We start from the raw sequence: 12,444 nt of genomic DNA, 5'->3' as shown, positions 1-12,444 counted from the left end.
CTGGACTCAGGATCATGGTTTTTTAATACCTAGAGAGTATTTCTTCTAAATGCTATTTCTATGAGACTGGGGTCATAGAGTCTTCTCCCTCTAACTCCTTTACTGTTAATGGAGTATTATTCCTTTGGGTAATTTTGATAAACAGAGCAATTTAGAACATTTAATAACTAAAATCCCACAAATGCAAATGAAAAAAATACTCTAGGGGCTTCCCTGGTGGCGCAGTGGTTGAGAGTCCGCCTGCCGATGCAGGGGACACGGGTTCGTGCCCCAGTCCCCGAAGATCCCACATGCGCGGAGCGGCTGGGCCCGTGAGCCATGGCCGCTGAGCCTGCGCATCCGGAGCCTGTGCTCCGCGACGAGAGAGGCCACAGCAGTGAGCGGCCCGTGTACCGGGAAAAAAAAAAAACAACTCTAGGTTGGTCAACTTATTTCTTATTCCCAATCCCTCTCACCCTAAGTGCAACTACACTAGAGTTGTGAAAATGCTTTGTATCTCAGGGACTTGGGAAGCCTCACTGTGCAATTTCCTCTGCCCTCTCCCACCCCAAACAAGGTTCCTGTGGACTGGTTAGTGAGGCCCAACCTGGAGAAGGTGGAAGAGCTACACAGATGGCTTAGAGTATGTGCTTTCCCTCTACCATCGTCCGTTAAAGCAGATTTGGAGACTGTCCCATTCTTGGGTACACCAGAATTTTTCTGCCCTCTGCTAGTCAAAAGCTCCTTGCAGATGGTTCATGAAATTTAGTGGCGGTCACAAGAGGATAAACTCACAATAACTGCTTGTTTTGGGCTGAACTGTGTCCATTCAAAATTCTCAGGTTGAAGCCTTAACCCCAGGACCTCTGAATGTGATCGTATTTACAGAGAGGGCCTTTAAAGAGATGATTAAATTAAAACAAGCCTGTTAGGGCGGGGCTTAATCTAATCTGACTAATGTCCTTATAAGAGGAGGAAATCTGGTTACACACAAGAGTTGGCAGGGGTGTGTGCACAGAGGGAAGGGCATATGAGGATACAGAGAGAAGGTGGCTGTCTGCAAGCCCAGAGAGAGAGAGAGGCCTCTGGAGAAACCAAATCTGCCAACACCCTGACCTTGGACTTCCAGACTCCAGAGCGCTGAGAAAATAAATTTCTGTTGTTTAACCCTCCCAGTCCCTGATATTTTGTTATGGCAGCCTTAGCTAACAAGTACATGGCTCTCACCTGTCTTTAAGAAATTCCTGATGGTCCTAAAATTCAGCCCCACCCATCTTTAGAAAAGAAACATTAAAAAACTGAAGATCATTCAAAATCAGGGCGGATGTCCACCTTTTGAAGAGATTATATGAGCTCTGCAATTTGGAAGGCACTTTCACTCATGAGGATTACTATTCAACAAAGAAAGCAGTTTGAAAGGGATCAGAGGATCCTTAGAATTTGGAGCTGATAAGTGAAACAAAGATGGAAGATCTAATTTTCACAAGCTTAATGGTGCTTTTGTTACCTGAGGTCACTGCTGGTGATGCCCATGATTTGAACAGTCCTTGATGATTTTATAAACTTGAAGCAACAATTTCAACCAGCTTCTCTACATGGGTTGTCAAGATGCACAGCAAGACAGCCTCTAAACCCCAGTATCTGTTTAGCCATATCAAATGTGGCAACATACTTTTGTTATTTTTTAATTACTTCTTAAGTATTAAATCTTGAGACCCCAATTTCATAGAATCACAGAGACCATATACACCCTTTTTTAATAACCACATAGAATCTAGCACATTGATGAACATATGACCAATGTGAGCCCATAGCACATACTTGGTCTTGATTAATTCCTTGACTCTACATAGTTTAATTACAAATAGATTCTCCTTCCATGACCACCAACTTAAAAGAGTTCTTTCTACCATAACATCACTTGACTTTCATCATAGCCTTATCGCTAACCCAAAATACCTTGTCTATCAACATGTCACTTGTCTCCTGTCTTTCCCATTACAATGTAAGCTACGTGCGGCACCTTGCATATCATATACATATATCCTCAAGAACCTAGAAAAGTGCCAGGCAAAAAAATAGGTGCTCAGACAATATTTGTTATTTATAACTAAATTAAGCCTCATGGATAAAATGAAAATAATTTTAAGTATTATTTTTATTTCTTGGTACGGATTAGATATACAAAATACTATGTGTCCTTTCCATGTTTGGAGAACTTCACGAAACAACCTGTCAGATGAGTTCTAATTTGCTAAAACATTATTCCCCGTTTGTGAGGATAATTTTGACTTAGAAAGTCACATGCAAAAATGTGAAAAGTCCTCCAGAGTACTTGTCATGTTTTAAGATCTGTAGAGATGGGTTATGATATAGTAATTATTGGAGTATCACAAATTTGTGTAATGCCTGAAAAACATCCCCCGGGTGGAATTAGCTTATGATAATCACACCATGTGTGAGACCTAATTACTTAAGAAAAATATACTTTTAAGGATATCTTCCATTTACCTGAAACTCAATGGAAATATTTATTACCAGAATTAGGAATCACATGCCTCTCGGCCATGCCAAACATGCCTTATCTTTAGCTTCAAAAATAAGTTTAAAAAAAAATCATTAATTCAGCATTTTGACTTTCACTATGCTTTTAAAGTCTTTAGCTGTGCAAGTTAAAGGCAAACATGCTCAATACACGTTACAACAAAAGGAAAACAACTCAACTGCCTATTAATGAACGGCAACATCACTGGTAAAACACAGATATTTTCTCATATCGTTAATGCAGAATAATAGCATAATGGCTGCTGATTCCCAGGCTATGCGACTCATAATTTACATTTTTTAATTAACTAAGCCCTGATTATAATCTTTTGTCTAAAATAAGATAGCTGACCTTGCACATATACAGTCATTCAATTTTTAAACAAATATTTAGTAATCATTCTGTTTGCTATAGTTCTTTTGGGAAGTGAGATACACAAAAATAAAATACCTTCTACTTGGAGCTGAAGTTTTGGTAAGAGAAGATGACAATATAACATATTTATTTCAGAATTACTGGAAACCCAAGTACAAAGAAAGCAGAAGCTATATAATCTTAAAAGTAATTGTTTCCAACAATAAAACATCATACAGAAAGCCAGGGCCTCCACTGACTGAAAAAGAACAAATTTAGCTTAGGATATAATAATAAACTCAAGTTGTGTTATTAAAATGCAAAATTCGAAAACCGTCTTGCAAAGTGACGGAATGGGCTTTGTTAACAATTGAGTTGTTCAATTTGCCTAAAAACTGAAAAGCTTTAGAAACCTCCGGAGGTGATTTCCTGACCTTTACTGTATTACAAATAGGCCTGATGTTCAAGATTCACATCCATTATATGCTTGAATGAGCTCAGTATTTATTGTTCTTTCATATCATTAAAAGAGCTAAAAGGTTGGGAAAATGCATAATGTAAAGAAAGGTCAAGTGGTAATCACGGTGTGAAATGCTGTTACATGTGTAACTATAATAATTCTTTAGATTTTACGCTCCCTGGAGAGGAAGTTGTTCAAAACTGTTCACCTACAAAGGTTTATTTTGTGCTAAATATAGCTCTGTACTCTAAATGGTGGAATGAGCCTGACCTTTCTCTCTTCGGTATCCGCGATGGCCTTTTCCCGGCTCACTTTCTCCGTCTGAAGCCCGATCTTCGTGATCAGAGCTTCAGCATCGTGATTTCTCAGTTGTAACTCAGCTTCTTGAGAGGCAAGTCTGGCTTTCAGATCCCCTACCTAAAGGAAAAGTCATGACTTTGAAGAAACCTGTGTCAATAACAACAAACATCAGATATAGCTTATTTTTTTAAGTGAATTCAGGGGTGCCTAGCAATTTCTATCTTGGTTCTTCTTCCACCCTGCTTTGACTTTAATTCCATGTGAAAAAATGCAGCCCCTGTGTTTAAAAAAAAATGCATTTCTTTTTAAACACGGGAATCAACAGAATAATGTTTTCGAATGGTTTTGCGGAAAAAGTCATTAACTTAATGTCAGCACCAACCAGACATTTATCTTCTCAGCTCAGGGAAGCACCACCAGCTGTCCCCACCTGAGCACATGTCACCCGAACATGTGTCATTCATGCCCCCTGTGGGGTATAAATATTACTGTTTGTGCGTGTGTGTGTTTTTTTTAAATCACAAAAAAACAATCACGACCATTTATTTTGACTCCATTGCTAAAAACACTTCAGGAATTTCATCTTGTGGAACCACACTCCACTGCTATATCCAAGGATGCCTGTAACCTCCCCGCCAACATGGGTTATTTACACTCTACCCTAAAAGGCACAGCTGGTACTGTGACTGCTACCTGTACTACTAGAGTTTAAGGTAAGACTGATTTTTTTAGCCTCTTTATGAACTCAGGGTCACACTGCACAGTGATGTTTGCTTCTCTCTTCTTTTTAGCCATGTGAAACTAGTCACATGTTAGGCCATAATCAAAATCATCATCCAAGAGATTAGGAGGAAACTTATTTCAAGACCTGATTTCAGTCTCTAAGGAAGCTGTTAAGTCTGAAATATCAAAAGCAACTCAAGCCCTGGATGCGAGCCTTATGGATGAGGAGAATTCACTTGGGCTCTCTATTATGACCTACGCTAAATCTGCAGAGGGGCTACCTGGCTAAAGAAGGGGTTTAGGGCTTTGCTGCAATGCATGAACAGCACTACGGTTTGGACATATTTCAGACGGCATGGATATCCAGCTCTGCGGGACTGCTGCAAGGGCACCCGCTCCAAGATGAAGACATCTTGCTCTGCACACCACCTGATCTTACACTGTCAGGCTTTCTGGTTGTCCACATAGGAGACTATGCTTCCTCTTCAAAATAAATTGATTTTAAAAACTCTTAAGGTGCTATTAGATATTCCAACCACATGCACAAACACCTAATGGCAAGAACTCATCAGTAGTCCTTCCATCAAGACCTTGTGTATCTTCTCAGACTTTCTGCCTACTGTTTATAGCTGAGGGGGAATAAGGAAACCCCAAACAGCTGTGAACATGGCAGGCACCCCCTTTCCTTCTTCCTCTCCCCAACCCCCAGCTCAACAACACACAACTGAGATGACTGTCAGGAAACCACAGACTTTCTCTTCTTCTTCTCTGTGACTGAGATGCTGCCACCACTGAGATGAACCAGGATGCTACTCCTCGTGCTTTAGTCTCTGTCACTGGGGGAGAAAACTCTCGCGGTGTGGCAGAGGCCCCACCGGTATTGAGTTCACTTTAGCCAACACTGTCATTTCGTGGGGCAAAGTCAACAGGCTCATTTTGGGTCATCCTTCAGAGGGACATAAATGCTCTGGGATACAGATCTCTTCCACTTTTAGCTTAACAGGACTCCTAGCAAAAAGTCTTTACTAGGGAAAAGGGTTTTGATTCAAGTGAGATGGAACTGGAGGGACAGGGAGAGGGAAGACAAATGAAAGAGAAAGAAGGCAAAAGAGTAAGATAAAACATTTATAAAAAGAGAGAGCAAAGAAAGACATTCTTTGAAAGTGAAAGAAAACATGCACATATAGGAATATATTCTTTGGGGGTTTTCCAGCAACTATTCTTTGCAACACTCAGTCTTGGAAACTGTCGTGTAAACCTCCTCACTCCAGTTTCTCTTTCCCAGTCGTGGTCCATCTACTCACTGCTCAGCACAGATCACAGTGTTTCACCGAAGAGCCATTCCTGGTGTATGAAATGAAGGGGGAAAGAGGCAAGTGATACTTTGGCCTTCAGACATACTTGAAGGACATGGCCAGAGAGTCCTTCAGGGTGAAAGTCACCAACATACACTCCCCCAACCAGGTTCTGTCTCATTTCCAGCCTAGGCATGGATGGGCCACCAGTACTCTTGGGGGGAAAACTGGCCCAATTTCTTGAAAAGCATATGGGTGTACGACCTGATGACAAATACTCTGAAAAGGCCCTGGGAGTTTCTGGCCTTGAGGTGACCACCAGTGAGGATTGTTTTTTTCCTCTAGCTCTAGGGCCTGGCTGGCCCATCTCCAAAGTCTTTGTCTTCTCTCATTCTAATTCCTTTTACCAGTCACAGAGAGGCAGCTTGGAACTACGGGCTTTACATAGATCTGGGCTCCAACTCAAAACTCATGGGCTCTGTGGCCTTCAACTCCTGAAGCCTCACGTGTAAAATTTCAGTAGGAACACCTACTTCCTATACTTGTTTGATTTTTAACCATAAAATCTGATAATACGTGTGCAGACCCACACATGATTAACATCCTATGCAAATTCCCTCCTGATTGACTCCAGGAGGTTAGAGGTGCCGTCCTTCAAGGTAGTGGAGGCGTTATGGTTGAGGATGAAAGCAACACTGGATATTTTCACCTAAGAGAGATAGTGGCTGAAGGGAGCAGATCAGACACCAAGGCCAGAGAAGATGCTATACTTAGGGACCCCAATCTCAACACCCTTTATCACAGCATCGGCCAGGAAGCGCTGCCTTCACTGGGGGTTGAGAATCTGAGACCAAGAGGGATCTGATTTCCATTGTCCTGTAACAAAGTTCCTGATGATAAGCCCAGAGCATCAAAGCAGTGGAAGAGGAGAGGGGGAACCAGCTGTGCCTGTTCTGTTCAACATCTCGACACTGCCCGGCACGGAGTCAGGCCAACAACGGAAGGGCTCTCTCCAAACCAGCTGTGATGGTGTAACTGGCTGATCCCTTTTCAGCCTTAGGAAAGCAGGAACTGTGTGTTCTCTATATCATTAAACTGTAAATTTTAGCACGACGCATCTTATACAAGTAGGTTAAACTGCTGCTTCAAAAGCAAAGGTATTTTTTAATTTTAGGCGCGTTGATTTCACTCAGTAGTAACATACCCGGGTCATACCTGAGAGGCTGTGGTTTGTAGCTTCCGGATGCCATTCACCAAGTGCTCTTTCTTCTGGGATATCTCGTTTTGTTTCTTCTTCAACAGGTTCTTAAACAGTGATATTTGTTCCAGAAAACTCTTTGGGGTGGTATAGTTGTGTCTTCTCTCATTATGGTAATACCTGGTACTCATTTCGTTTACGCTGGTGTGAACGTGTGCCATGAAGAGGCTAATGGAATCTTTATCCAGGGGCTGAAACATACACATGGCAATTCACATGAAATTCTCTCAAATGAAAACAAAAATGCAAATTTATAAAAGAAGAAAAATCAGCGAAATTATGCAGTATTTATTTTCTAAAAGCCAGAACAGCTTAGTTTCTAGGAAAACTTAGTCTTTCAGAGATGTCCACGGGATTGGAGAAATGACAAGAAACCTTCCAGCTTAGTAACCTCCTCTTGCCAAGTAGGCCAAAGGATTTATATGTGCTCCACATACCAAAACCAAAAGCCAAGATGGAACACAAGCACTGCTCTTCACGACTTGATTTTTATCAAGCGTGTGCAAGAGAAAATGGAGAAACTGAGACACAGTACTCAGAGTAGTATTTTTGGTGTTGCTTTCAAGCTAAACGTCAGCCAAAGAAAACCAACAGTCACTGAAAAAAAAAAAAGGTTAAACTGAGAAATACACAGTTTTATGAGAACCCATGTGGAAACAAACTGGAGGATAAGGTATAAAAGTCACTGCTCCTGGGAGAAAAATAGTATGATTATATGTATTCTCATTTGAAACAAACAAAAAATTGAGCAACTCTACTTTGAAGACTTACTGGAGAACCCCCCACTAGACATTCTTTCCATTTTGTCCTCTCTGACTTCTGAAGTAGTTCCCTTTTTAATTTGTGGAGTCACATCTCCCACATTTTAATGATTATTTATTGCACTCTGTAGGAGATGAACCAGGTTCAATTAATCAACGGGAGCCTAAAAATCAATTAATATGAATTAAATGAGCTACACCAACTCTTAGGAAAGTCACACATAATTTACCAAAGTGTTGTCAATAAAGCTTAGACAGCTTTGGGGAAATTGCACACAAGTGGCTGGTGATGCAGTTAAACGTTTCAGACCTGCGCCATTAATATCACAACCTGGGGTGCGAGGAGAGACAGGCCGATTCTTGTCAGAGAAGAACGGGCTCCAAAGCAATTTCTAAACACTTGGCTCTCCAACCTCACGGAAAACGCTTGACTGGGTTTAAAATATGTACATACCGGACTGTTCTGCATATTAAAAATCCACTGCGCTAGTAACGAAAATGTTTTTAAAGCAAAAGTTAAATACAGAATGATACAAATCCTGAAAATTCTTTGTTTCTACTAGATCTGAGACGTATGTACATTACCAAATAGTGAATTCAGAATATAAATTTATAAGGAAGTTAAGCAACACCATATAAATATCCCCTTAGGGATTTTATTTTTTAGAGAACTTGACTACAGTATAAACATGGGCAGAAATTTACGCCTGTCCTGTGTTGTTTTCATGAGACCAAAAGCCAGCACGTATATTTCTAAAATATAAATATGTCCCCAGCCAAGTGCAACCGCCTTGCAGAAAAGAAAAACAAAACAAAACCTGGCCTCTGCCCAACCATGATCCTATGAGGAGGCTCCTCGGCTGCCCTGAAAAGCTTTCTTTAACAACAGTTTCATTTGTAAATCCCCGATGGAAGAAGTGGTTTCCGGTAGAGCTAGAAGTGGCCAGAGACAACTTGTCTCAATGGGGCAAAATAACTATTGTTATCGAACTTAACAAAATGGCACAGCATGGGAGACTTGCAGAGCCAGGGAGCAGCTGGTTGTAATTCACACTGTTTTTCAGAAAACTCTAATCGTTCCAGAACAGACCTCTTTGATGACTGGTCTTCCCTGCATTCTCAATTTGTCACTTTCTCTTATGATAAGGTCAGTAGTGACAGCACTTCCTGACATTAACAGCTGTGGCTTTTAAAAGGGTCATTGTAGAACTACTAATTGCAGTAATTTCATTAGCATAAATTATTTATTCTGCCATTCATTTATCTCCAGTTTTCTTTTGGGGGGGTGGCAGTGTGGGGTGGGGGGTGACCCTGGAGGAGATGGCTGCCTGTGCTGGTGCGGCTACAGTAATGGGGATGCGATGCTGCATTTTCACTTTTAGAGCTGGGAGTGGAGAACCTCATTCCTGCTACATTTGGCCCCTTAATGAAAACCGGTTGATCCCATTTGTAGTCAATTTACAGCCAATCATGGTGAAAGCAAAAATAAAAATAAGCCAAGTGCCAGTATCCAATGGTTATAAATCCAAGGTTTCCCCACTAAGATGCTTTGGAAAACACTGCTGAAGCCAATGCATAATCGAATGCAAAGAAGAAACTGTTTTTTCCTCACATTAAGAAAAAGTGTTTAATTTCTCCTCTCTGTGATGGCTCACTGTAAGCACAGAAACACAAACAAACCTCTTCTACTTGGTGTCCTGGCTCTCCAGCAGGGGCAATCGCTGCCACACCAAGTACCCTGGCCACCTGACTCTTCAAGCAAATGCCCAGCATGTCCCCGTGGTTGAAAATGACAGCAAAATTTGAATGAAAACCAACGCCTGGAGGCCAGAATGAAATCAAACACTTTAAGTGTTACATAGGATTTTACACCTTCCCAAGACCAGCAAAGATGACTATATATCTGTACTTTTGAATTCAGTCTTTCAAGAGTATTGTATTCAAGGAAGGGAAAGGAGGCAGATTAAAAAAAAAGAAAAGAAAATCGTTTCCCTTTCAAGTTTTTTTTCTTTTTTAATAAATTTATTTATTTAATTTATTTATTTTTGGCTGCGTTGGGTCTTCGTTGCTGCTCGTGGGCTTTCTCTACTTGCGGCGAGTGGGGGCTACTCTCCGTTGTGGTGCGCGGGCCTCTTATTGCGGTGGCTTCTCTTGTTGCGGAGCACGGGCTCCAGGCACGTAGGCTTCAGTAGTTGTGGCATGTGGGCTCGGTAGTTGGGGCTCGCAGGCTCAGCAGCTGTGGTGCATGGGCCCAGCTGCTGCACAGCATGTGGGATCTTCCCAGACCAGGGCTGGTGCCCACGTCCCCTGCACTGGAAGGCGGGCTCTCAACCACTGCACCACCAGTGAAGCCCTCCCTTTCAAGTTGAACTTGGGATAATTTTGTAACGTATAATGTCATACACCTACTGTCCATCTTGGTAATTTATCTCAGAAATTATTTCTATGCTAATTTTTCACAGCTTTACTGAAGTATAATATACAAAACTGTACATATTTAATACCTATGTTAATTTTCAATAATTCCAAATCTATTTTTATTTTTTTAATTTCATTTTTTCTTTCTTTTTTTTTTTTTTTACAGTAGGTCCTTGTTATCTATTTTAAATATAGCAGTGTGTACATGACAATCCCAGACTCCCAATATATCCTATTTGTACTTTTTAGCTCCTTTTGGGTCTGGTCAAAGTAGAGAATCTCTTAGATACTGTGGTTGTAAGTTTGGTTTATTAAATAACAAAAATTTAATAACGCACAAAATGGCAGTATTATATTTGAGCTCCTCTCCTAAACTACTCATAGTGCTAATAGGCTCCCAGGAAAAAATTGTGGAGGCAGCCAGGAATGCGGGGTTTGAATCCTAGGACCTGGGTCAGATTTCCAGTTCTGTCAAATTGGGCAAGTTATTGCATTCCCTATACTTCCTACTGCCCACAAAATCAACAGTTAGACTTTCCTCACTCCTTTTTACTCTGTTTCTCGTCTTCCTTTCCTTTTATTCCTCCTTCGGAAGAGGCAAACATTTCTGCAACAGTCCAGAGCAGGATTTAAGAATATGAGCTCTGGCATGAAAGTGCCGAATGGGCCCCTCACCTGCTTAAGGATCTTGCGCTTATGGCTGCCAGCCTCTCACCTGTACAACATGGAAACCAGTGGTCCCTGCTTAGAAGGTTGCTGATGAGAGGGGGGAAATAATGCAAATGCAGGGCAGGTGTTACCCTGCTCTTGGTGATGGTAATAGTACCAACAGTAGTCCCAGGAAGACTACCACCAGACAGAGCAGCCACAAGTGTTAAATGCAGAGTTTTCTAAATTACATGCTGGTTTTTTGTTTTTGTTCGCTACTTTGGTGACGGCATTTTATTGTTAGTTTGTTCGTGTTTTTTTATTTTTCTCTTTAAACTTTAGAGACCGAGCCTGGGTTAAAGGCAAGTTTAAGTCCAGCATAAGCTAGCAATCTTCCAGATGAGTTTCCAATCCTCGAAAGAGGAAGCCTTCAATGGCTTACTGACAGAACATTAAAACAAAGATGCTAGTTGAGGACTAGGGGCATGGGGAGGAAAGATGGAGCCCAGCTTCCTCTCTCAGAGCAAGCAGACAAGGCAGGAGATGGATCCGGGGAGGCCAGCACTGTAGGAACGCCACAAAGCTATAACTAGGATGTAGCGATGCCTCCATTTGATTTAGCTAAACTCAGCTTCACAGCATGTCCAAGTTCCTGCGCAGCTATAAAAACTGGACCCTACTTTCCAGGTAGAGGGGATTCCTAAAGTTTTCATAACTGCAAAAACCCTGGAAAGCAGCATTCTACTGCTTTTTGCAATTCTATCCTAAATTTAAGTAACTTGCACAGAGCAAGAAATGTACGGCGAACAGTATGTTAGTGCGCATGTGCAAAGGAGAAAGCGGGCTGAAGAATGGGGAATATATGAACCACCACCTGGGCCTTCTCTCATCTGTTTGAATATAGGTTTAAGCCAGTATGAGATTTAGGCAGATTCAACAGAAATTTGGTTGCACTTGTTTTTGTCTTAATCTTTTAAAATGATTTCAGTATTCCTCAGAAAGAGGATATTTTTCACAAATGCACAGAATTTCTATTGTACAAGGTTATCTTTCCGCTTTTGAAATTCATACTGAATAACCCTCACTTATATTTCAAAGCAAGAACTGCGCTTAAAACCATTAACAGAAATGCTGCTGCTAACGTACCTATCACTAACAAAGTGCTGTTAACTATGCTTCATGCTTGGCCTAAGGTTTTAAAAGGAAGCTAGAGACCAGTCATGAAATCAGTCTTTGAAATACAGCAGTACAATAACTTTCCTCCTTGAGTGGACATTTTCCCATGATTGGTTTGGAACATGGTAGGAGAATATGCCATTCTTATGTTGCCAAACCTTCAACAAGTTCTGGATGGAAGAGGTGGCAGCATGTGAAATAAAGTCATTTTATTGATAGAGCCGATGATATTGAGCTTGTGTAACTATCTTGAGGTATCACGGCAAAAGGACAGAGAATTTTTACTTGCCAGTTGGACCACGTGACTGAAAAGGATGGGCATGGGCTTCTCCATCTTGCTCAGACCTTTTTTTTCTACTCCTGAAGCAAATCTCACTCCTCAGAGAACTCGTCTTTTCACCTCCATTCAATAATTTCTCTTTTCATCAAGCCCTGCTTTCAAGTAGGTCAATTATTCATTTTGACTTGAAAAATCAAAAATATTACTTATCTTTTTTTTTAAATAGGACTTATTCAATTTTAAAAAA

At 41.0% G+C, this 12,444-nt stretch overlaps 1 protein-coding gene across 1 annotated transcript in view; it reads right to left on the bottom strand.

The window, feature by feature from the left end:
- The window catches only part of DNAH11 (dynein axonemal heavy chain 11), a 320,226-nt gene that overhangs the window by 104,202 nt on the left and 203,580 nt on the right, over nucleotides 1–12,444 (bottom strand). Inside the window, 2 exon segments of the mRNA XM_027102655.1 lie at nucleotides 3,609–3,755; nucleotides 6,872–7,105. Coding sequence (XP_026958456.1) covers nucleotides 3,609–3,755; nucleotides 6,872–7,105 — 381 coding nt within the window.

Source organism: Aethalodelphis obliquidens, unplaced genomic scaffold (assembly GCF_003676395.1).
Source record: "Aethalodelphis obliquidens isolate GAN/ISIS:26980383/991018 unplaced genomic scaffold, ASM367639v1 scaffold5, whole genome shotgun sequence".
NCBI classification, from domain to species: domain Eukaryota; kingdom Metazoa; phylum Chordata; class Mammalia; order Artiodactyla; family Delphinidae; genus Aethalodelphis; species Aethalodelphis obliquidens.
This window is presented reverse-complemented; position numbering and strand designations above follow the sequence as displayed.